At 39.0% G+C, this 23,518-nt stretch overlaps 1 protein-coding gene across 7 annotated transcripts in view; it reads right to left on the reverse strand.

The window, feature by feature from the left end:
• The window catches only part of KrT95D (phosphofurin acidic cluster sorting protein KrT95D), a 280,348-nt gene that overhangs the window by 88,332 nt on the left and 168,498 nt on the right, over positions 1 to 23,518 (reverse strand). For 6 of the 7 annotated variants that reach the window (XM_053781217.2, XM_053781218.2, XM_070085171.1 and 3 more), the window contains exon 6: positions 13,906 to 14,040. The exons of the other annotated variant lie outside the window; for it this stretch is intronic. In XM_053781217.2, coding sequence (XP_053637192.1) covers positions 13,906 to 14,040 — 135 coding nt within the window. The remainder of the gene's footprint in view (positions 1 to 13,905; positions 14,041 to 23,518) is intronic. 7 annotated transcript variants of the gene reach the window in all.

Consider the following 23,518-nt stretch of genomic DNA (forward strand, 5'->3'; position numbering starts at 1 on the left):
ACAATGCTATGCAGGCGCCTAGATTTTTTGTTTACGGCGCACACCCACCGCGCAGACCCATTCTCTCATATGTAGGCCTATGAGCGCTTTCGCGCTAAATTTGACGGCGCTAGAATTTTGGCGTAGATCTACGGTTTGGACACTCACCGACCAGCCGTAGATCTACGGGACGGACCCTGAAAGGGTTAATGGAGTGGATTCATCAGAGTCAGAATGAGCATATGCTGTTTAATGGAATGCTAATAAGTTTCTTTAGGTACAGGTATACATAAATACAGTTACATAAATTATCATACATACAAATGGGCAACATGCCCACCCACTCAGCACCTGGACCAGATTCATGGAATGCTCTGTTTATAAAGAAGTGTAAAGTACCATTAGCACGAACACTCAGCATTCTATGGAGAAAGAGTTTAGATCTAGGTGAAATACTGGAGGCCTTAAAGTGTGCAGACATAGCTCTGTTGCATAAGGGAGGTAGTAGAGCACTAGCGAAAAATTACAGACCAGTAGTCCTAATTTCTCACATCATGAAAATCTTTGAAAGAGAGACAATATGGCAGATAACAAATTTCATGGACCAGCACAATCAGCATAACCCGAACCAGCATGGTTTTCGATTAGGACGATCATGCCTGTCACAGCTACTGAACCATTAGGACAGAATTACAGAGGCATTAGAAGACGACCAAAACACAGATGTTATTTACACAGATCTTGTAAAGGCGTTTGACAAATGCGATCTTGGAGTGATAGCACACAAAATGAGGGCCATGGGCATTACAGGGAAGGTAGGCAGATGGAGTTTTGGGTTCCTAACATGCAGACCGCAAAAAGTAGTAGTGAACAGGGCAAGATCCAGCATCAGCGAGGTCAAAAGCTCAGTGCCCCAAGGTACTGTCTTGGCACCTCCACTGTTCTTCATCCTCATAGCATACAGATAAAAACACCCATCACACTTTTGTATCATCATTTGCAGATGACACTAAAATAAGCATGAAAGTCACTAGAGTAGAGGACACTGAAAAATTACAGGAAGACATAAGCAGGGTTTTCCAGTGGGCAGTGGAGAACAACATGACGTTCATTGGTGATAAGTTCCAGCTGCTTAGGTATGGAAAGAATGAAGAAATCAAAAGAAACACTATATACAAAATTCAAAGGCGGTGACCAAATACAGTAGAACGAAAAGAACACATAAAAGACCTAGGAATAATTATGTCAGCTGTCCATTCTTTTAAGGAACATAACAAGACAAAGATCATGACAGCCTGGAAGATGGGTGGGTATTGAGAACTTTCAAAACAAGGGAAATAATGACACTCTTCAAATCACTAGTGCTCCCTCATTTAGAATATTGCTCAGCGCTGACAGCCCCGTTCAAAGCAGGAGAAATGTCAGAGCTGGAACAAATACAGAGATTGTTTATGGCTCACACCAAGCAAGACAGCACCTAAATTACTGGGAATGCCTTCAAGTCTTGAACATGTACTCATTGGAGCAGAGGAGAGAGAGAGATACATGATAATCTACACCTGGAAAGTACTCGAGGGCCTGGTCCCAAATCTGCACACTGCCATAACAACATACTACTGGAGTGGGAGATATGGGAGGAAGTGTAAAATAAACCCAGTGAGGAGCAGGGATGTGGTGGGGACAATAAGGGAACACTGTATCAACATCTGGGTTCCCAGACTATTCAACACCTTACCAAAAGATATCAGAAACATGGCTGGAACAAGTGTAGAAGCCTTCAAAAGGAAACTGGACAAGTATCTTCACCAGGTGCCAGATCAACCAGGCTGTGATGGATATGTGGGGCAGTGGGCCTCCAGGAGCAACAGCCTGGTTGATCAGGCAAGCACCAAATGAGCTTGACCCATGGCCAGGCTCTGAGAGTAAACTCTCGAACTCTTTAAAGGTATAGCAAAGGTATACATCACCACTCCACCATCCTTTCTGTTGACTCTTATCAGTGTGGAATAGTTTATAGCCTTGTATGTGGCATTCAGAAAACATTGCACCAGAAATGTTATAAATGGTACAAAGGTGACATTAAAAAAAAATATCTAAAGATGGTTGATACAAACCCACTACCAGTATAGTATGGCTGTATTCAGCAGGCTGGTTACAAAAATTGAAGAAAAGGCAGGGCATTAAATATTTAAAGATTAGTGGTGATAAAGCATCTGCTGATCACAAAGCCTAGAATGAGGTAAACATGATAAATTTACGTGAAACAGCACTAAAAAACATACTAGTATACAGGCAATTGTTCTAGATCTGCTAAATCCCAATCCTGAGTTTACAAGGTCAGCAAAATGTTCTTTGCAGAGTTAACTTAAATGATCAACTACTCATAATGAACAATGTTCAGCAATGAACAAAGATATATTTCCCTCTGTTCTTCTTATATCATCGCTTACATTTTCAAACTGAAGCATTGTTTGTCTTTGTATTGGTTCTTCAATTATTTTGAGCATGGCAGTATTTTTATGTCTTTCAGTGTCACTCAATTTAGCTGCAATTGATCATTTGCGTGATACTATCATTCATGTGAGTAACACTCAATATGTGAAATGGATCTGATTGGCCTTGTTCTCCTCCTCCTCCGTGCCTCATTGTGTGCAAGTGGATGTGTCTATGGCTAAGACTACATACTGATTTGTGATTTTTTTCACGTGTTTTAAAAAAATTTTTTTTTTTATGTTTTTAAGTTTACTGATTTTTACTATTTAACGAGAGTACATTCGTACTTCAACATGACCCAGACAAACCTACAGGGTGCAAATGGCGGCTTTTGTGTATTACTACCGTAAATTGGTATGCATCATTACTTGAACCCCTTTTAACCCTTAACCCCTTGACTGTTTCGGTCATATATATACGTCTTACGCACCACTGTTTCTGACGTATTTATATGCGTAAATTCTAGCGGCTTCAAATCAAGCGGGAGAAAGCTGGTAGGCCCACATGTGAGAGAATGGGTCTGTGTGGTCAGTGTGAACCACATAAAAAAAATCCTGCAGCACGCAGTGCGTAATGAGAAAAAAAAAAAGACCGTTTTTTTGGATTAAAATACCGACTTTGAGGTGCATTTTCGTATAGTATTTATTGTTGTATTCTCGTTTTCATGGCCTCAGATGATAAAACGGAAAACATATTACAGAAATAGAGATGATTTTGATTACTTTTACGATGAAAACGACCTTGAAATTGAGCTCAAAGTAGCAAAAATGTTCGATTTTTACCAATGTTCAGGAGTAAGCAAATCACACCACACGTCCAATACACTTCAACTGGGAAATCTAATATTCTTTCACTAGTGCACTGATATTATTTGTACCATTTTTACAATAATGCAGTAGTCTGCATAACAGTAAATTTTGTATTTTTTGTACAATTAAAAATCAAAATAGAAAGCAATAGTAATATAAGAGGGGCCTAGAGACGTAACTAATGAACAGAGGATGTGTTATTTTAGTGCCAAGAATGTCTACATTGCTTATTCTGGACCCTACTTTGAAATTGGCATCATTTTTAATTTGTGTGAAATTGGCCAAATTGCCAATTTCTGACCGCTTTATTGGGTTGTTCAAATCGGTAAATGGGTGGTTTCTTGTACTCAACAGATAGAAAAAATGGACTTCTAAAGAAATAGCTATGAGTTTGGTCAACTGGAACAACGGAATTGGCCAAAAACAGGGCTCAAAGTCGGCAAAATCGCCGATGCGTATATGTCGCCGAGACCGCTAACTTTGCAGCAGCGTAATTCCGTGAGTTTTTGACCAAATTTCGTACTTTGGTGTCATTACCATCGGGAAAAGATTCTCTATCATTTCATAAGAATTTTTTTTTTTTTTTCCAAAAATTTATCGACATAGAATGACAGTTTCAGAAAGGGGCCTGCGACAGTCAAAGGGTTAAACTGTCCAAACGTAGATCTGCATTCACGTGCGTAGCGCTCCGACCTTGATTTTCCCCATTTGAAAGCATGTAAAAAAAAAAACATAAGATCTACATTCGGAGCCTGCCGCACATCAACGTATATCTATGTTTGGACAGTTTAAGGGTTAACATACTGCAATTTTACCTTTGCTTTTCATAAATGATAATGTTCCTCTAATATCAGGATCATTTGAGGCGAGTAAAAATATTATTACCAGGAGGTTTGATGGTAAACAAGCAAATTAGCATATCAAGGACCCCAATGGAAATAAGTCAAGGACCCCAATGGAAATAAGTCAAGGACCCCAGTGGAAATAAGTCAATTATCCCAATGGAAATAAGTCAAGGACCTCAATGGAAATAAGTCAAGGACCCCAGTGGAAGTAAGTCAAGGACCCCAGTGAAAATAAGTCAAGGACCCCAGCGGAAATAAGTCACTTTGTCTGACTATTTTGGGTTATCCTAGGTAATTTACACATACAGTGAAATCTCAGTACTCGAACAGCTCCCTACTCAAACAATTCGGTATTCGAACGCTTTGTTCGGTACAAAAAAAAAATTGCTCATTAGTCAACCACATACTTGGCACTCAACCAAATAAACACAACCTGCCAGAATTTCGCTGTAGACTATTTTATGTTTCTTCGCATTTTTTGGCATTTTTTTTTTATTATTTGTATAAATAAGTCACCACAGGGAATAAGAAGATTAATGAACAAAAAAAGAAAATTGACTGGAAAAAGTTTGTTTGGTACTCGAACAGATCGGCACTCAAACAGCCTTCTGGAATGAATTAAGTTCGAGTACTGAGGTTCGACTGTATGTTACTATGTTTGATTATTTGTGGAACTGTATTTTTTGTAAATGTACCTAAATAAACTTATGATAATACCCGCAGTCCATTCAACTCCATCACCTGGTTTACCTTAACCTACCGATGCTAAGCGCCAACAATTTTGATTATTAATGATTATTTCTGTTGTTTATTCATCATTTTATGCAAAACAGTTTACACGATTCATTACTGGGTCATGTAGATAAATGGTTCAGAGAACCATTTATCTTCACAACTGCAAGTGCAGATAAATGGTTCAGAGAAACATTCATTTAAAGTTGCAGTCCCAAGCATTTTGGATAAAGTATTCTCAACTGTGTATGTATGTATGTACATATAACCATTTTGTATAAATTATACTGGTGTTTTGAATAAATTATGTAGGTGTTTTGTATAATTTAAGCATTCGTAAGCTATGTAAATTTTGGAAAACATTAATCAAGATAAAATGCTGTCTAGTTAACAAAATTTTCTCTCACTTAGCAAGAATAGTGGGAGACACGATGACAAAACTCATGGTCTGGCTAACTGATTTTGAAAATCCATGGCATTTGCTATCCAGATTTCGTGTTACTTATTATTTTTAAATTTACTGGGCATAACAGAGGGCAAAGATTTTTGCATACTATGGAAATTTTTGGTTGCACTTTTCATTGAGAAATTGTGTTAAGAGAGAGGGTTTAGTATAATAATGATGGTAATAATAATATTAATAGTAGTAGTGGCTTTCTTTTGTGTTTAACAATGTTTTATTACATGTCAACCAGATTATCTTTGCACAGTACGTATAAGAAATAAAAATTTTATTTTGAATTAATAATAATAATAGGTACTGTAGTCGGTTGGTAGACAGCAACCACCCAGGGAGGTACAGTGGAACCTCAACTTACGAGTTTAATCCGTTCCGTGACCTAGCTCGTAACTCAATTTGCTCGTGTATCAAATCAATTTTCCTCATTTAAATTAACTGAAATGCTATTAATCCATTCCAGCGGCAGTCCTGCTCTCGGGAAGCAGGACAAAATACTTTAATATAATGCTAATATCAACTCTATGGGTTATTTTTCTATCACAACTGATCTAATATGACATAATGAACAATATACACTTGCCATCCGACTTACGACCTGCTTGACATATGTCGACTCGACTTACGACCGTGTTTTTTATGCCAAATTTCTGGGAAATAAACAAGTGTTTTTGTTGTACACAGTGTTTATCCTAAACCTTACAGTATAAAATACAGTACTAATAGCATAAAAAGTAAAGTAAAACATGAAATACCAAAATAAAACAATAAAATAAAGTAATTACAAAAATGTTATGTTGATATTCAGTAGTAAAGTTCGACTTGCATCCATTTTGACTTACGACCGGTTTCTCGGAACCAAACTCGGTCGTAAGTCGGATGGTAGGTGTAAATAATACAGAAACATGATGCATATATACTCTAGAATGAATAAAATATGTTATTATGTGATTAGTGGTAGCCATTCCCACTTCTGCTCTGACCATATCTTCCCATGCTCTTATTATAAGAGAAAACAGAATGTTTGTCAGGCTAACTGCACTAGATCCCTAGTTTCATAAGGAAAACATTGAAACAATGTATTTATAAATAAGAAATATTGTATAAAAACATAATAAAACATAGTAGAGAATGTAAAGAAATAAACTGGTTTTATAAAGTGTACGTACATATTTACCTTGGAGAAGAGATGCTGGCAAAGTGGCATATGCTGTCAGTCGCCTATAAACCCCAATAACAACAACATTGGAGGAGTTCATTTCGTTCTGTCCTTTTTCTATCGCTAATCACTTAACTTGCTTGCTACACTCTTAATGCTACATTTTATCACTGAACTTAACAGCTACAATTTGTTTTTAATTTTATTTTCACTTCACTTTTCACTGGTTTGCTTGCTACATTCTTAATGCTACAACCCACAACCTGCACACCTCGCTTGTGTTTATCTATGATTTCATGCTTTAATTCCATGGATATCATCCTCTTTTTCTTCTCAGCACTGTCCTTTGCACTTACTTTCTTAGGACCCATGGTTAGAAAAAAGAAACTTGGCAAAATAACTGCACAAAATGCAAGCAAAACACAAGAGAAATGCTTTCATGGTGAGGTAAACACATGCACTGCTCAGCAGATGTTTTGGCATTTGCTGTGCCAACTAGTGACGGCATTAGCGCTAAATCCGTAGGATTATACAGCGCCTGTGGGGGAGAGGGGATGGAAGGTATTCAGGCTTAATTTAAAGAACTGGAGCACAGATCCAATTCCCTAGATCAAGAGCCTCTCACCAGCATCAAGGAACCTCCCTGGAGGGGAAAGCTCACTCGTAACTCGGATTTTGGCTTGTAACTCAGAGCAAAAAATCAACCGAATGACAGCTCATATCTCGAAAAACTAGTATGTTGGGGCACTCGTAAGTCTGTTTTCCACAATGGTAGGTTTGCTGGTATCTTGTCTTTATCTCATAAACAAGCAAAATAACAGATACATCTTGGTACTTCTATGTACTTAAACTTAGGTCACACTACATATTCATATACACACTCATTTGACTTTTCTTCCATTTTCTTAATAGTTCTTGTTCTTATTTATTTTCTTTTATCTCTATTGGGAAGCGGAAAAGAATACTTCCTCTGTCAGCCACGTGTGTCGTAAGAGGCAACTAAAATGCTGAGAGCAAGGGGATAGTAACCCTTTCTATATAAATTACTAAATGTAAAAAGAAGACAAACTTTCATTTCTTCTTTTTCTTAAGAATATAAGAAAGAAGGAACACTGCAGCAAGCCTACTGGCACATGCGAACCAGGTCCATGTCACCCCCCTGGCTTAGGCCAATGACCTACCTAGTCAGGTAACATCCATTTAAGGAAGGGGCATGGCATCAGACCCACTAGCACAAGCTAGTCAGGTCCAGCTCACACCCATCCACACCCACTCATGTATTTATCTAACCTATTTTTAAAACTACACAACGTTTTAGCTTCTATGACAGTACTCGGGAGTTTGTTGCACTCATCCACAACTCTATTACCAAACCAGTGCTTTCCTATATCCTTCCTAAATAACAAAAAGGCACAATACTGCGACTGGAACAATACGCAAATAACCCGCACATAAAAGAGAGGAGCTTACGACGACATTTCAGTCCGACACTAACAATGCTCTTTTCTGTCACGTCAGAGATCACGGCCATCCTATTGATTGGTCTTCTGCTAAAACTGTCTTCCCTACTTCCAACTTTAACAGTCGCCGTCTGGTTGAATCCTCCCTAATACGTACACAATTTTCCTTGTATGAATCTTAGTCCTGGCTTCGTCTCTGTAGATGCCTTCCTCTCCCACTACATTGTAAAATGCTCCAAACTTCAGAACACTCGTGATCTAACCTGATTCCTCCTTTTTCTTCTTCTCCCTCTTCCCCTTTGCCTCCTTCCTTTTTCTCCTTTGGGTTGTCTTTCTTCTGCCCTATGTATTTGTTTCTTTTATTTATTTGTTTGTTTTTCCCACCCTCGGTGTTCTTGCTCTTACCCTCTGTGGGCACCTAGCTCCCTTGCAGTGCTCCTCTTTCTTAGTATTTGACTGGCCCCTCCTACTCTTACCACCTCCCCACTACTACTTCCTTCCACCTCCACTACTACTACTACTACTACTACTACCACCACCACCTCCTGCCTATATATACCCTTCCTGCTCTCCTTTTCGTTAGTGTGACTTTGTAAATGATCCAAGTCGGACCGAAACGTCGTCATAAGCTCCTCTCTTCTATGTGCGGGTTATTTGCGTATATATCCTTCTATATCTCATCCTGCCTCAGTGCAAAACAGCCGGTGTGTTAATAAAAAATAATAATTACTGGAGTCTCTAACACAGACTGAGGCTGAGGGGCCAATGGCTCTTGGAACAATTTAAAGATAGTCATTCATTCGCTGTGATATTCATGAACGTAGATCTACATTGTAGGTAGTAGGTTGGTAGACAGCAACCACCCAGGGAAGTACTACCGTCCTGCCAGATGACTGTGAAACAGAAACCTGTAACTGTTTTGCATGATGGTAGGATTGCTGGTTTCTTTTTCTGTCTCATAAACACGCTAGATAACAGGGATATCTTGCTACTCCTACTTACACTTTGGTCACACTTCACAGACACGCACATGCATATATATATACATACATCTAGGTTTTTCTCCTTTTTCTAAATAGCTCTTGTTCTTCTTTATTTCTTCTATTGTCCATGGGGAAGTGGAAAAGAATCTTTCCTCCGTAAGCCATGCGTGTCGTATGAGGCGACTAAAATGCCGGGAGCAATGGGCTAGTAACCCCTTCTCCTGTAGACATTTACTAAAAAAGAGAAGAAGAAAAACTTTATAAAACTGGGATGCTTAAATGTGCGTGGATGTAGTGCGGATGACAAGAAACAGATGATTGCTGATGTTATGAATGAAAAGAAGTTGGATGTCCTGGCCCTAAGCGAAACAAAGCTGAAGGGGGTAGGGGAGTTTCAGTGGGAGGAAATAAATGGGATTAAATCTGGAGTATCTGAGAGAGTTAGAGCAAAGGAAGGGGTAGCAGTAATGTTAAATGATCAGTTATGGAAGGAGAAAAGAGAATATGAATGTGTAAATTCAAGAATTATGTGGATTAAAGTAAAGGTTGGATGCGAAAAGTGGGTCATAATAAGCATGTATGCACCTGGAGAAGAGAGGAATGTAGAGGAGAGAGAGAGATTTTGGGAGATGTTAAGTGAATGTATAGGAGCCTCTGAACCAAGTGAGAGAGTAATTGTGGTAGGGGACCTGAATGCTAAAGTAGGAGAAACTTTTAAGAGAGGGAGTGGTAGGTAAGTTTGGGGTGCCAGGTGTAAATGATAATGGGAGCCCTTTGATTGAACTTTGTATAGAAAGGGGTTTAGTTATAGGTAATACATATTTTAAGAAAAAGAGGATAAATAAGTATACAAGATATGATGTAGGGCAAAATGACAGTAGTTTGTTGGATTATGTATTGGTAGATAAAAGACTGTTGAGTAGACTTCAGGATGTACATGTTTATAGAGGGGCCACAGATATATCAGATCACTTTCTAGTTGTAGCTACACTGAGAGTAAAAGGTAGATGGGATACAAGGAGAATAGAAGCATCAGGGAAGAGAGAGGTGAAGGTTTATAAACTAAAAGAGGAGGCAGTTAGGGTAAGATATAAACAGCTATTGGAGGATAGATGGGCTAATGAGAGCATAGGCAATGGGGTCGAAGAGGTATGGGGTAGGTTTAAAAATGTAGTGTTAGAGTGTTCAGCAGAAGTTTGTGGCTACAGGAAAGTGGGTGCGGGAGGGAAGAGGAGCGATTGGTGGAATGATGATGTAAAGAGAGTAGTAAGGGAGAAAAAGTTAGCATATGAGAAGTTTTTACAAAGTAGAAGTGATGCAAGGAGGGAAGAGTATATGGAGAAAAAGAGAGAGGTTAAGAGAGTGGTGAAGCAATTTAAAAAGAGAGCAAATGAGAGAGTGGGTGAGATGTTATCAACAAATTTTGTTGAAAATAAGAAAAAGTTTTGGAGTGAGATTAACAAGTTAAGAAAGCCTAGAGAACAAATGGATTTGTCAGTTAAAAATAGGAGAGGAGAGTTATTAAATGGAGAGTTAGAGGTATTGGGAAGATGGAGGGAATATTTTAAGGAATTGTTAAATGTTGATGAAGATAGGGAAGCTGTGATTTCGTGTATAGGACAAGGAGGAATAACATCTTGTAGGAGTGAGGAAGAGCCAGTTGTGAGTGTGGGGGAAGTTCGTGAGGCAGTAGGTAAAATGAAAGGGGGTAAGGCAGCCGGGATTGATGGGATAAAGATAGAAATGTTAAAAGCAGGTGGGGATATAGTTTTGGAGTGGTTGGTGCAATTATTTAATAAATGTATGGAAGAGGGTAAGGTACCTAGGGATTGGCAGAGAGCATGCATAGTTCCTTTGTATAAAGGCAAAGGGGATAAAAGAGAGTGCAAAAATTATAGGGGGATAAGTCTGCTGAGTATACCTGGTAAAGTGTATGGTAGAGTTATTATTGAAAGAATTAAGAGTAAGATGGAGAATAGGATAGCAGATGAACAAGGAGACTTTAGGAAAGGTAGGGGATGTGTGGACCAGGTGTTTACAGTGAAACATATAAGTGAACAGTATTTAGATAAGGCTAAAGAGGTCTTTGTGGCATTTATGGATTTGGAAAAGGCGTATGACAGGGTGGATAGGGGGGCAATGTGGCAGATGTTGCAAGTGTATGGTGTAGGAGGTAGGTTACTGAAAGCAGTGAAGAGTTTTTATGAGGATAGTGAGGCTCAAGTTAGAGTATGTAGGAAAGAGGGAAATTATTTCCCAGTAAAAGTAGGCCTTAGACAAGGATGTGTGATGTCACCGTGGTTGTTTAATATATTTATAGATGGGGTTGTAAGAGAAGTAAATGCGAGGGTCTTGGCAAGAGGCGTGGAGTTAAAAGATAAAGAATCACACACAAAGTGGGAGTTGTCACAGCTGCTCTTTGCTGATGACACTGTGCTCTTGGGAGATTCTGAAGAGAAGTTGCAGAGATTGGTGGATGAATTTGGTAGGGTGTGCAAAAGAAGAAAATTAAAGGTGAATACAGGAAAGAGTAAGGTTATGAGGATAACAAAAAGATTAGGTGATGAAAGATTGAATATCAGATTGGAGGGAGAGAGTATGGAGGAGGTGAATGTATTCAGATATTTGGGAGTGGACGTGTCAGCGGATGGGTCTATGAAAGATGAGGTGAATCATAGAATTGATGAGGGGAAAAGAGTGAGTGGTGCACTTAGGAGTCTGTGGAGACAAAGAACTTTGTCCTTGGAGGCAAAGAGGGAAATGTATGAGAGTATAGTTTTACCAACGCTCTTATATGGGTGTGATGCATGGGTGATGAATGTTGCAGCGAGGAGAAGGCTGGAGGCAGTGGAGATGTCATGTCTGAGGGCAATGTGTGGTGTGAATATAATGCAGAGAATTCGTAGTTTGGGAGTTAGGAGGAGGTGCGGGATTACCAAAACTGTTGTCCAGAGGGCTGAGGAAGGGTTGTTGAGGTGGTTCGGACATGTAGAGAGAATGGAGCGAAACAGAATGACTTCAAGAGTGTATCAGTCTGTAGTGGAAGGAAGGCGGGGTAGGGGTCGGCCTAGGAAAGGTTGGAGGGAGGGGGTAAAGGAGGTTTTGTGTGCGAGGGGCTTGGACTTCCAGCAGGCATGCGTGAGCGTGTTTGATAGGAGTGAATGGAGACAAATGATTTTTAATACTTGACGTGCTGTTGGAGTGTGAGCAAAGTAACATTTATGAAGGGGTTCAGGGAAACCGGCAGGCCGGACTTGAGTCCTGGAGATGGGAAGTACAGTGCCTGCACTCTGAAGGAGGGGTGTTAATGTTGCAGTTTAAAAACTGTAGTGTAAAGCACTCTTCTGGCAAGACAGTGATGGAGTGAATGATGGTGAAAGTTTTTCTTTTTCGGGCCACCCTGCCTTGGTGGGAATCGGCCAGTGTGATAATAAATAATAGATCTACGTTGCTGATGCCAGTGTTGTTAGTACAGATCTAGATCCTATGCACAGTGCCCTCAAATATGCTGTCTGTGTGGAAAATTTTGGCTTAGACATGAAAGAAGGGATCCATGCAGCATAAAAAAAAAAATCCTGCCCCACACAGTGTATGATGGGAATATCAAATCTCTGCCCTTGTGTTTGGTGTAAAACAGCAACTCTGAGGTGTCTTCTAGGGTGGTTTTTATAATTTTACTGGCTGCTTCTTTGTATCACTTCACAGAATCAAAGACATACTGGGTAGGGTTCAAACAGGAATTAGCTTGAAATAGGTCTCAAAGAGGCAGAAATATTTCATTTTTAATCATTTTCTTGAGAGCCTTCTTCCTTCCCCTGCTGTATGGGTTTTTACTAGGTCTGCTTCAATTATTGGTAAGGCCTAAGTCATGACCAATCATTCTCGGTTATATATTCTTATTAAAGAAATAGGATAAAACTGATTTTTTTTTGTGTGTGATAATGAATTCAAAATGGAGGGCAAGTGTTATTACAAGAGAGACCTGGAGACGTGATTAATGAACAGAAAGAGGGTTGCTTTAGTGGCTAGAATGCCTACAGTATTTATTTTAGATTCTGTAAATTTAAGTTTAAAATTGGGCAAACTGTAAATTTCTGTGCACTTTATAGGGTAGTTCTTACAGTTGAATGGGCAGTTTCTCACACTTAATCAACAGAATGGAAGGCATACTAATGAAATATCTAGGAATTGGGTCAATGCATAAATTGCACCCAAACTGCCAACTTTACACATACATATTCCTTAAGATTTTCATCAAATTTCACATTTTTGGTGTCTTTAACTTCAGAAAAAGATTCAGTACTATTTCAGAGGATATATTTTTTGAATTTCAACACTGTCACTACTTTTAATTTTGGGAGTCGTGACAGCGAAAGGGTTAAGAGAAGTCAGAGGTATTTTGTTTATAGCTCAAAAGTAGCCTAAATTGAAAAAGAAATACAAAATGCCCTCCTCTATAAGAGACAAACTTGAGACTACTTGATGAGCAGTTTGCTATGCTAGCCACTCTTCAATGTCCCACCCCACGTGATAAATGACAGCTTTGGAAAATACAGTAGAGTATAACAGATGACATATGGAAAATTCATATAAACTACTTTAAAAAAACCTTGATATGGAGAGAATTTTGGGCAGCCTTAAAATTAACTTATAACTACTTAACAAAACTCAGGTGAATTCAATCAAATGCTTCATGTCAAGTGGCAGGATTTAAGCAAAAGCAAAATGGTAATAAAGTAACTAAAACACCTGTAATCAGTAAGTTAAAAACTTATACACACAGTCTTACATACATGTACATTTAAACAATTTCAGAAGGTATTAGCTCATGTATCAATCACATGCAGAAAATTTATTTGTTCATGCAAAATCTCCTAAACTGCAGAAAGTAAAGAGCACTCAAAAAGATTATTATTATATATATCACCCAGAACCACTGGATTACTCAAATCACTCTGGCTACCAAGTTTACCAACCATATACAGAACCTGTAAGACCTGGTATCCGAGTGAGTGATGGAAGACATACAATGGGGTTATCAGGACACAGCAGTGGAGAAGACCCCCCTTGAGGCAGACCCTGAGAGAGCCCTCGCGAAAGCAGGACCAAGAGGGAGGCCAGAGCTGGAGTGTCACCCAATTTTTATGTACATATTCATTTAGTATATCTAACTTTCAATTATTTCTACATATTCATGGATGCTTTGCATGCATGCAATAAAGCTGCACAAAGTTATGCCTCATTAATATTATATTTATTAGAATGCTATGCCTCAGATATTGCATTCTTTATGCTAGCTTGCTTACAACTTACCCTAATAGATGCAACAGTGTAACATTATATGTATATAGGTAATACTACATTCAAGAATTCTCTAATATTGTAGATATAGTACTATACTGTATGTGTGTTACAAAGGGAGAACTTCACTTCATTAGTATGCAGTGCAACATCTAATTATACATTGCATCTTTCTGACTTTTAACTCTTTCACTATCCAGACCCCCAAAATTAATACTGCTCTCAGTATCCATTTTTTTTTTTTTCTTCTGAAATGGTGGTGAATCTTTTCCTTTCAAGGTAATGACACCAAAAGTATGAAAGTTGATGGAAAACTTGTGGAATTACACAGGTGTAAAGTTAGAGGTCTTGCTGCAATTTACACATCAGCTATTGCTCCCATTTTAATTAATACAGTGGACCCTCGAGTTTTGTAAGCCTTGTGCTTCGTAAATTTCACCTTCTGGCAACTTTTTCCATCAAAATATAGCCTCGCAGTTCGTAATTTTCCTCGCCAATCGTCGGTTGTCCAGAACACATATGAGTGGCCTCCCAGTGTCCGCGCCACACAAAGGCACCCCACACACCATTCTCAGTCAGTGTGACATTGTTTACTGGCAAATGACCATCACCCCATGTATTCATATGATACATTTCGTAATACAGTGGACCCTCTTTTGTAAGGCTCAAAAGTCGTAATTTTCGGAAATCATAACATTTTTTTGTCAAAACATTGACTTGCAAATAGTCGTTTGTCTTGGACATGTACTCACGGCCCCAAGCCACCTCACGCTCCATTCCCAGCCAGTGTGCCAGTGTTTACCAATGAATGCCCATCCCCTCATGTGTTCATACAAAATATTTCATAATATTCCATTCATTTAGTGTCTGCAACTGCTAAATAAGCTACCATGGCTCCAAAGAAAGCTCCTAGTGCCATGCCTTTGGTAAAGAAGGCGAGAAATCCGACTGAATTCAAGAAAAACATCATTGAACAATATGAAAATGGCATACGTGTGGCAGAACTGGCCAGGATGTAAAAGAAACTCCATACAACCATAGCTTCCATCGTGGCCAAGAAAAAGGAAATCAAGAAAACTGTTGTTGCAAAGGGGGTAAATATGCTAACAAAAATGAGATCTCCAGTACTCAAAGATGTTGAGAAGTTATTATTGGTGTGGATCAGTGAGAAACAATTAGCAGGAGATAGTCTTATGCAGTCGCTTATTTGTGAAAAGGCTAGGCAGTTGCATGACGATCTCGTGAAGAAATTGCCTGCAACGAGTACTGATATTTGTGAATTTAAGGCCAGCAAAGGCTGGTTTGAGAGATTTAAGAACCGTAGTGACATACACAGTGTGATAAGGCATGGCGAGGCTGCCAGTTCTGACAAAAATGCAGCTACAAAATTCATAAGTGAATTCAAGGAGTACATACAGACTGAACAATTAAAACCCCAACAAGTGTTCAATTGTGATGAAACAGGCCTCTTTTGGAAGAAAATGCCAAAGAGGACCTACATTACTCAGGAGGAAAAGGCACTGCCAGGACACAAGCCTATGAAAGACAGGCCAACTCTCATGTTTTGTAGTAATGCTAGCGGGGATTTCAAAGTGAAGCCGTTACTAGTGTACCATTTTGAAAATTCCAGAGTGTTCAAGAAAAACAATGTTATGAAGAGTAAATTGTGTGTGTTTTGGAGAGCTAATAATAAGGCATGGGTCACGAAGGAAATTTTCCTCAAGTGATTCAATGAAGTGTTTGGCCCCAGTGTGAAGAATTACCTCCTGGAAAATAAACTGGATCTCAAGTGCCTTCTGCTAATGGACAATGCACCTGCCCATCCTAAAAACTTGGATGACCTAATTCTGGAGGAATTTAGGTTCATCACAGTGAAGTTCTTGCCTCCTAATACCACTCCTCTCCTCCAGCCCATGGACCAGCAGATCATTTCAAACTCTAAAAAACTCTACACCAAAGCAATGTTTCAAAGGTACTTTAATGTGACCTCAGACACTCACTTGACCCTAAGAGAGTTTTGGAAAGATCACTTCAGTATCCTTCATTGCATAAGCCTTATATGTAAGGCTTGGGAGGGAGTGACTACCAGGACTTTGAACTCTGCTTGGAGAAAACTGTGGCCAGATTGTGTCCACAAGAGGAATTTTGAAGGGTTTGGGGCTGGCATTGACAAGCCTAGGGCAGTTGTGGAATCTATTGTGGCATTGGGGAGTTCCATGGGGTTGGATGTGAGTTTGGAGGATGTGGAAGAGTTGGTGGAGGACCACAACAAAGAGCTAACCACTGACGAGCTGCAAGAGCTTCAGCTGGAACAGCAACAGACCGCAGCTCAGAATACTGCTTAAGAGGAGGAAGAAGTTGCCTTCTTCAGAAATTAAGGAGATTTTTTTAAATGTGGAGTAGGATGGAAAGATTTATGGAGAAACATAACCCTGACAAAGCTGTTGCAAGCCATGTTAGCAACATGTACAGTGACAAAGTCTTGGCCCATTTTAGGGAAGTTTTAACCCTTTCGGGGTTTCGGCCGTACTAGTACGGCTTACGTGCCAGGGTTTTTGATGTACTAGTACGCATAAATTCTAGCGCCCTCAAATCTAGCAAGAGAAAGCTGGTAGGCCTACATATGAAAGAATGGGTCTATGTGGTTAGTGTGCGCAGTATACAGTGCGTAATGAGAAAAAAAAAACCTTGACCGTGCTTTTTGTTTAAAACAGCGATTTTGCACTGTATTTTTGTATGGTATTTATGGTTGTATTCTAGTTTTTCTGGTCTTATTTTATAGAATGGAAGACATATTACAGAAATTGAGATGATTTTGATAGGTTTCACAATGAAAAGTACCTTGAAACTGAGCTCAAAGTAGCAGAAATGTTTGATTTTTGCCAAAGTTCAAAAGTAAACAAATCATGCCACGCGTCCAATACACATCAACTGGTGAATCTAATATTCTTTCACAAGTGTGCTGGTATTATTTATACCATTTCTACACTAATACAGTAGTCTGCATAACAGTAAATCTTCTATTTATGGTGAGAATAAAAATTCAAAGTGGAAAGCAAAAGAAATGTAAGAGGGGCGTGGGGATGTGACTAATGAACAGAGGAAATGTTATTTTAGTGCCAGGAATGTCTTTCTTGTTTATTCTGGACCATATTTGGAAATTGGCATCTTTTGAAATTTGTGTGAAATTGACAAAATTGCTAAATTCTGACCACTTTATTGGACAGTTGAAATCGGTAAATGGGTGGCTTCTTGTACTCATTCGATAGAAAAAATGAAGTTCTAGCGAAATAGTTATGATTTTTGTCGACTAGTACACTGAAATTGGCCGAAAATAGGGCTCAAAGTGGGCAAAATCGCCGATGCGTAAACATTGTCGAGACCGCTAACTTCGCAAGAGCATAATTCCATAAGTTTTCCATCAAATTTCATACTTTTGGTGTGATTATGATCAGGAAAATATTCTCTATCTTTTCATAAGAAAAAACATATTTTTTTTTTTTTTAATTTTGATGACCCTGAGAACAAGTATCTGAGAGGGCCTGGCAACCTACAAAGGGGTTAAAGAGATGCCAGAAACAGAGCTCTCTGCACAGTTTTTTTTAGCAACAAGGCTCCAGTGACTCTCAAGCTGGTTCTAGTGGCATTAAAAAACAAAGAAGAGAAGTAACCTCAGAAAAGCACTTGGCACCTTAAGTCTTTATGGAAGGGGATTCCCCTTCCAAACAGTAAATAATCCAATCTCTCCCTTCTTCCAGTCTTCCATACATTAAGAAGAATTGCCAATAAGGGTAAGTGTTATGCTGTTAATATTTCATTCATCATGTCCCATTGTTTTGTGTATGTACATCTATATTTCATGTAAAGAAAAATTTTGTTTTAATACTTCTGGGTGTCTGGAACGGATTAACTGTATTTATATTATTTCTTATGGGGAAAATGGTTTCGCAAATCATCAATTTCGATAAAAGTCACACTTTCTGGAACGGATTAATTACAAAAAACGAGGGTCCATCGTATTCCATTTTTTTTTGTGCTTGAAACTGCTAAATAGGCCACCATGTGCCCAAAGAAAGCTTCTAGTGTCAGCCCTTTGGTAAAGAAGGCGAGAAACACAATAGAATTCAAGAAAAAAAACACCAGTCAGAGTACTTCCCTAAACACACCAGCCAGGGTAGTTCCTCACATACACAATTTGATTTGAGTGGGACTTGCGCATGAGTGAATAGAGTTATCAAAGCTTATTGCTTGAAAAGCACTGAAAACTTGGTTGGGCAAATATTCTGTTAGTGGAATGGTTTGTGGAGGACGTGCCTAGTTGTGATGAATGGTTTTGAAAACCGACAAGTTGAAGAATTAAGACACTCATGCAACATATGGGAATCTTTACTGAAGAAACGTTTCGCCACACAGTGGCTTCATCAGTCTTATACAAAGCAGGACAATATAAGGAGAGGAGGAGTTCAAGTAATCAGTCCCTCCCAAACCATACCCCTGGCCGGGATTGAACCCGCGGTCATAGAGTCTCAAAACTCCAGCCCGTCGCGTTAGCCACTAGACCAGCTAGCCACAATAAGATTCATCCAACTAGGTATATTTCTACACCATAGGAAGGTTAGCACAGGCACCACTGTGACCACAAATGCAAGTTTTTACAGCGGGTTCAATTGACCGCAGGTTCAATCCCGGCCGGGGGTATGGTTTGTTTGCAATCGTGTCATTACAATTTCTTGAGTCATGTTGACAGCAGTGAAGGGACTTGAGCTAGAGTTCATCACGGCCACGCTAGCTGGAGATTCGTCTGTAAAAACTTGCATTTGTGGTCACAGTGGTGCCTGTGCTAACCTTCCTATGGTGTAGAAATATACCTAGTTGGATGAATCTTATTGTGGCTAGCTGGTCTAGTGGCTAACGCGACGGGCTGGAGTTTTGAGACTCTATGACCGCGGGTTCAATCCCGGCCAGGGGTATGGTTTGTTTGCAATCGTGTCATTACGATTTCTTGAGTCAATCAGTCCCTCAGCCTGGAGTTGATGTGTTCAGTATATCAATCTTGTAGAAAGTACAGCACAAGACCGTAGCAGTGGCTTATATACTGTAGTCAGGTGAGACAAAGCAGGAGGAAGCGGGGTCATAATGGAACCATCCACTAATCTAAGTAGGTCTTCGTCCAAAGATTGGACAAGTTTTGAAGAATTCTTCTTTGACGTGCCTAGTATGGGCCAACAGGTCTGCTGCAGTGTTCCTGCTTTCTTATGCTGAGGAAATTGCTTCAGAGGAGGAGGAAGAGAGAGGGAAGATGGTGCCTTCTTCAAATATTAAAGACATTTGTGCAAAATGGAGTGAGATGCAAACATTTGTGGAGGAACATCACCCTAACCCTCTCCCCTCCTCCTGTCTTCCATACATCAACAAGAGTCTTCAATAAAGGTAAGTGCGATGTTATTATTGTTTTATACTTGATGTCTCATTGTTTTCTGTATGCAAATCTAGTTAATGTAAAAAAAAAAAAATTTTGTTAATACTTTTGAGTGTCTGGAACGGATTAATTGGATTTACATTATTTCTTATGAGGAAAATGATTTTGCCTTTTGTCAGACTCTCTGGAACAGATTAATGACGAAATTCGAGGGTCCACTGTAATTTAAGCCAATTCCATTGCTCCATTTGGCCAAATTCTTAAAATATTTTGCTAGTATGCATTCCATTCTATTGAATGAACACAAGAAAAATGCCCATTCAACTACAGGAGGGCCCTACTTATACAGCAGCAACCTGGAACCTAACCTGCTGTATAAGTGAAAATCACTGTAAAGTGCAACATAGCCTTTTTTCACTTTCAAAGGCATATAAAAGCCTGATAACACTATCATATGTTAAGTGAGTAATAAAGTTAGGCCTAAAAAAATGCATATACAGTATACACATTACTTACCTTAAAATATTTTCGTCCTTAGCTTATTGTGATTGGTGAATATATTGTAGGAAATCTAAATAAATGAATAATGGGTATAATTGAAAACTGCTGCATTAATGAAATGCCATAAAGCAAAACACTGTAAAGCAGGGTTCACCTGCATTACTACTACCTATAAAGTGCACAATTTTATACAAAATTAAAAAAATACCAATTTAAAAATAGAGTCCAAAATAAACAATGTAGAAATTCCTAGCACTAAAACAACATTTTCCCTCTTCATTATTCATATCTCCAGGCCTCTTCTATATTACACTTGCCTTCCATGTTGAATTCATAATCACACAATATTAGAAGATTTACTCTACTTATCATATAATAAAATATAACCAGGAATGATTGCTCATGGTTTATGGTGTCTCAGTAATTGACTCACACATATTAATAATCCATAAAGGAGACCAGGGGATGTAGGGAGGCCTTACCCATCCTCAGGAAAGTCGGCAAAAATCAAATACTATTTCTGGTTTGAGCTCAATTTCGAGCTACTTTCAGTCCAAAACCCAACCAAAATAATCTTTTTCTATCAAATAATACCAAATAACTGTCAATACAATCATAAAAAAAAATCCGAGAAAACACCACAAAGTTGCTGGAGTTTTGCTTTTCCCATCATGCACTGTATGGGGCAGCATTTATTTTATACTGTGCACTCACCACACAGACCCCATTCTCTCATATTTAGACTAAAATTTACCACTCACAGCTTATCTGAGTAAGCCAAGCTCATGATATTCAACTATGTGAGAGACCCTGGCCTAAATGACATGTGTATTTCTACACGATGGCCACTGAAAGGATTCAAGAGTACGTAATTACAATAAGATTTGCTAGCGCACTCAGCTCACACACCGAGGTCCAGAATTCGCATCTCCTCCGGTATGGCTGGAAAACATTAAGAATGCATTTCCATAAGACACCTGCCATCCATGTTCACCCATCAGTATAAAATGGGTACGTGGGTGTTAATTGACTGGTGTGGGTCGCATCCTGGGACAAAACTAACCTAATTTGCCCGAAATGCTCAGCATAACAAGCAGCTTTCTATATAGTAGTATGTCATTGATGTCAGCTAGGACTATATACCTTGTACATGTACTTGTAGTAAATAAAGATATTATATTATTATTATTATTATTATTATTATTATGTTTCTTTGTACTTTAAATACAAACATGTTAAAACAACTTTTTCATCATAGATGTATGTAGTAGAATTTTTTTATATTTTTTTTTTCAACAAGTCAATTGTCTCCCACCATGGCAGGGTGACCCAAAAAGAAAGAAAATCCCCAAAAAGAAAATACTTTCATAATTCAACAATTTCACCTCACTCATACATAATCACTGTTTTTGCAGAGGTGCCCAAAATACAACAGTTTAGAAGCATATATAAAGATATATAACAAATCCCTCCAAACTACCAATATCCTAAAACCCCTCTTTTAAAGTGCAGGCATTGTACTTTCCATTTCCATAACCGGTTTCCATGAATCCTTTCACTAAATATTACCCTGCTCACACTCCAACAGCTCGTCAGGTCCCAAATACCCTTTGTCTCCATTCACTCCTCTCTAACATGCTCATGCACACTTGCTGGAAGTCCAAGCCCCTTGCCCACAAAACCTCCTTTACCCCCTCCCTCCAACCTTTTCGAGGAAGACCCTTACCCTACCTTCCTTTCCCTACAGATTTATACATTCTCCATGTCATTCTACTTTGACCCATTCTCTCTAAATGACCAAACCACCTCAACAACCCCTCTTCAGCCCTCTGGCTAATACTTTTATTAACTTCACACCGTCTAATTTCCACACTCCGAATTCTCTGCATAATATTTACAGCACTCATTGCCCTTAGACAGGACATCTCCACTGCCTCCAACCGCCTCCTCACTGCAGCATTTACAACCCAAGCTTCACACCCATATAAGTGTGTTGGTACCACTATACTTTCATACATTCCCTTCTTTGCCTCCATAGATAACGTTTTTTTGTCTCCACATATACCTCAACATACCACTCCCCTTTTTTCCTTCATCAATTCTATGGTTAACCTTATCCTTCATAAATCCGTCCGCTGACACGTCAACTCCCAAATATCTGAAAACATTCACTTCTTCCATACTCCTTCTCTCCAATTTAATATCAAAATTTTCTTTATCTAAATCATTTGATACCCTCATCACCTTACTCTTTTCTATGTTCACTTTCAACTTTCTACCTTTACACACCCTCTCAAACTCATTCACTAACCTTTGCAGCTTGTCTTTAGAATCTCCCAAAAGCACAGTATCATCAGCAAAAAGTAACTGTGTGAACTCCCATTTTGTATTTGATTCCCCATAATGTAATCCCACCCCTCTCCCCAACACCCTAGCATTTACTTCTTTTACAACCCCATCTATAAATATATTTATTAAACAACCATGGTGACATTTCACATCCCGGTCTAAGACCTACTTTTGATGGGAAATAATCTCCCTCTCTTCTACACACACTAACCTGAGCCTCATAAAAACTCTTTACAGCATTTAGTAACTTACTATCTATTCCATATACAGTGGACCCCCGGTTAACGATTTTAATCCGTGCAAGAGGGATAATTGTTATGCGAAATAATCGTTATGCGAATGAATTTTCCCCATAAGAAATAATGGAAATAAAATTAATCCGTGCAAGACGCCCAAAAGTATGAAAAAAAATTTTTTTTACCACATGAAATGTTAATTTTAATACACACAAACTGAAAAAGGCATGCACAATTACATGACACTTACTTTTATTGAAGATCTGGTGATGATTGATGGGATGGGAGGAGGGGAGAGCATTATCTTCTTACTGTTTAGAAGGGGAATCCCCTTCCATTACGACTTGAGGTAGCAAGTCCTTTTCCGGGGTTACTTCCCTTCTTCTTTTAATGCCACTAGGACCAGCTTGAGAGTCACTGGACCTCTGTCGCACAACAAATCTGTCCATAGAGCTCTGTACCTCCCGTTCCTTTACGATTTGTCTAAAATGGGCCACAACATTGTCATTGAAATAGTCACCAGCACGGCTTGCAACAGCTGTGTCAGGGTGATTTTCATCTATAAAGGTTTGCAGTTCAACCCACTGTGCACACATTTCCTTAATCTTTGAAGTAGGCACAATGGATTCCACAACTGGCATAGGCTTCTCAGGGTTAGCCCCAAACCCTTCAAAATCTTTCTTAATTTCCATACTAATTCTCACCCTTTTTACCACAGGGTTGGCACTAGAAGCTTTCTTGGGGCCCATGGTCACTTATTTTCCAGAAACAGCACCGAAAACACTGTAATAATAC

The sequence above is a fragment of the Cherax quadricarinatus genome, chromosome 15 (genome assembly GCF_038502225.1).
Source record: "Cherax quadricarinatus isolate ZL_2023a chromosome 15, ASM3850222v1, whole genome shotgun sequence".
Taxonomy (NCBI): Eukaryota; Metazoa; Arthropoda; class Malacostraca; order Decapoda; family Parastacidae; genus Cherax; species Cherax quadricarinatus.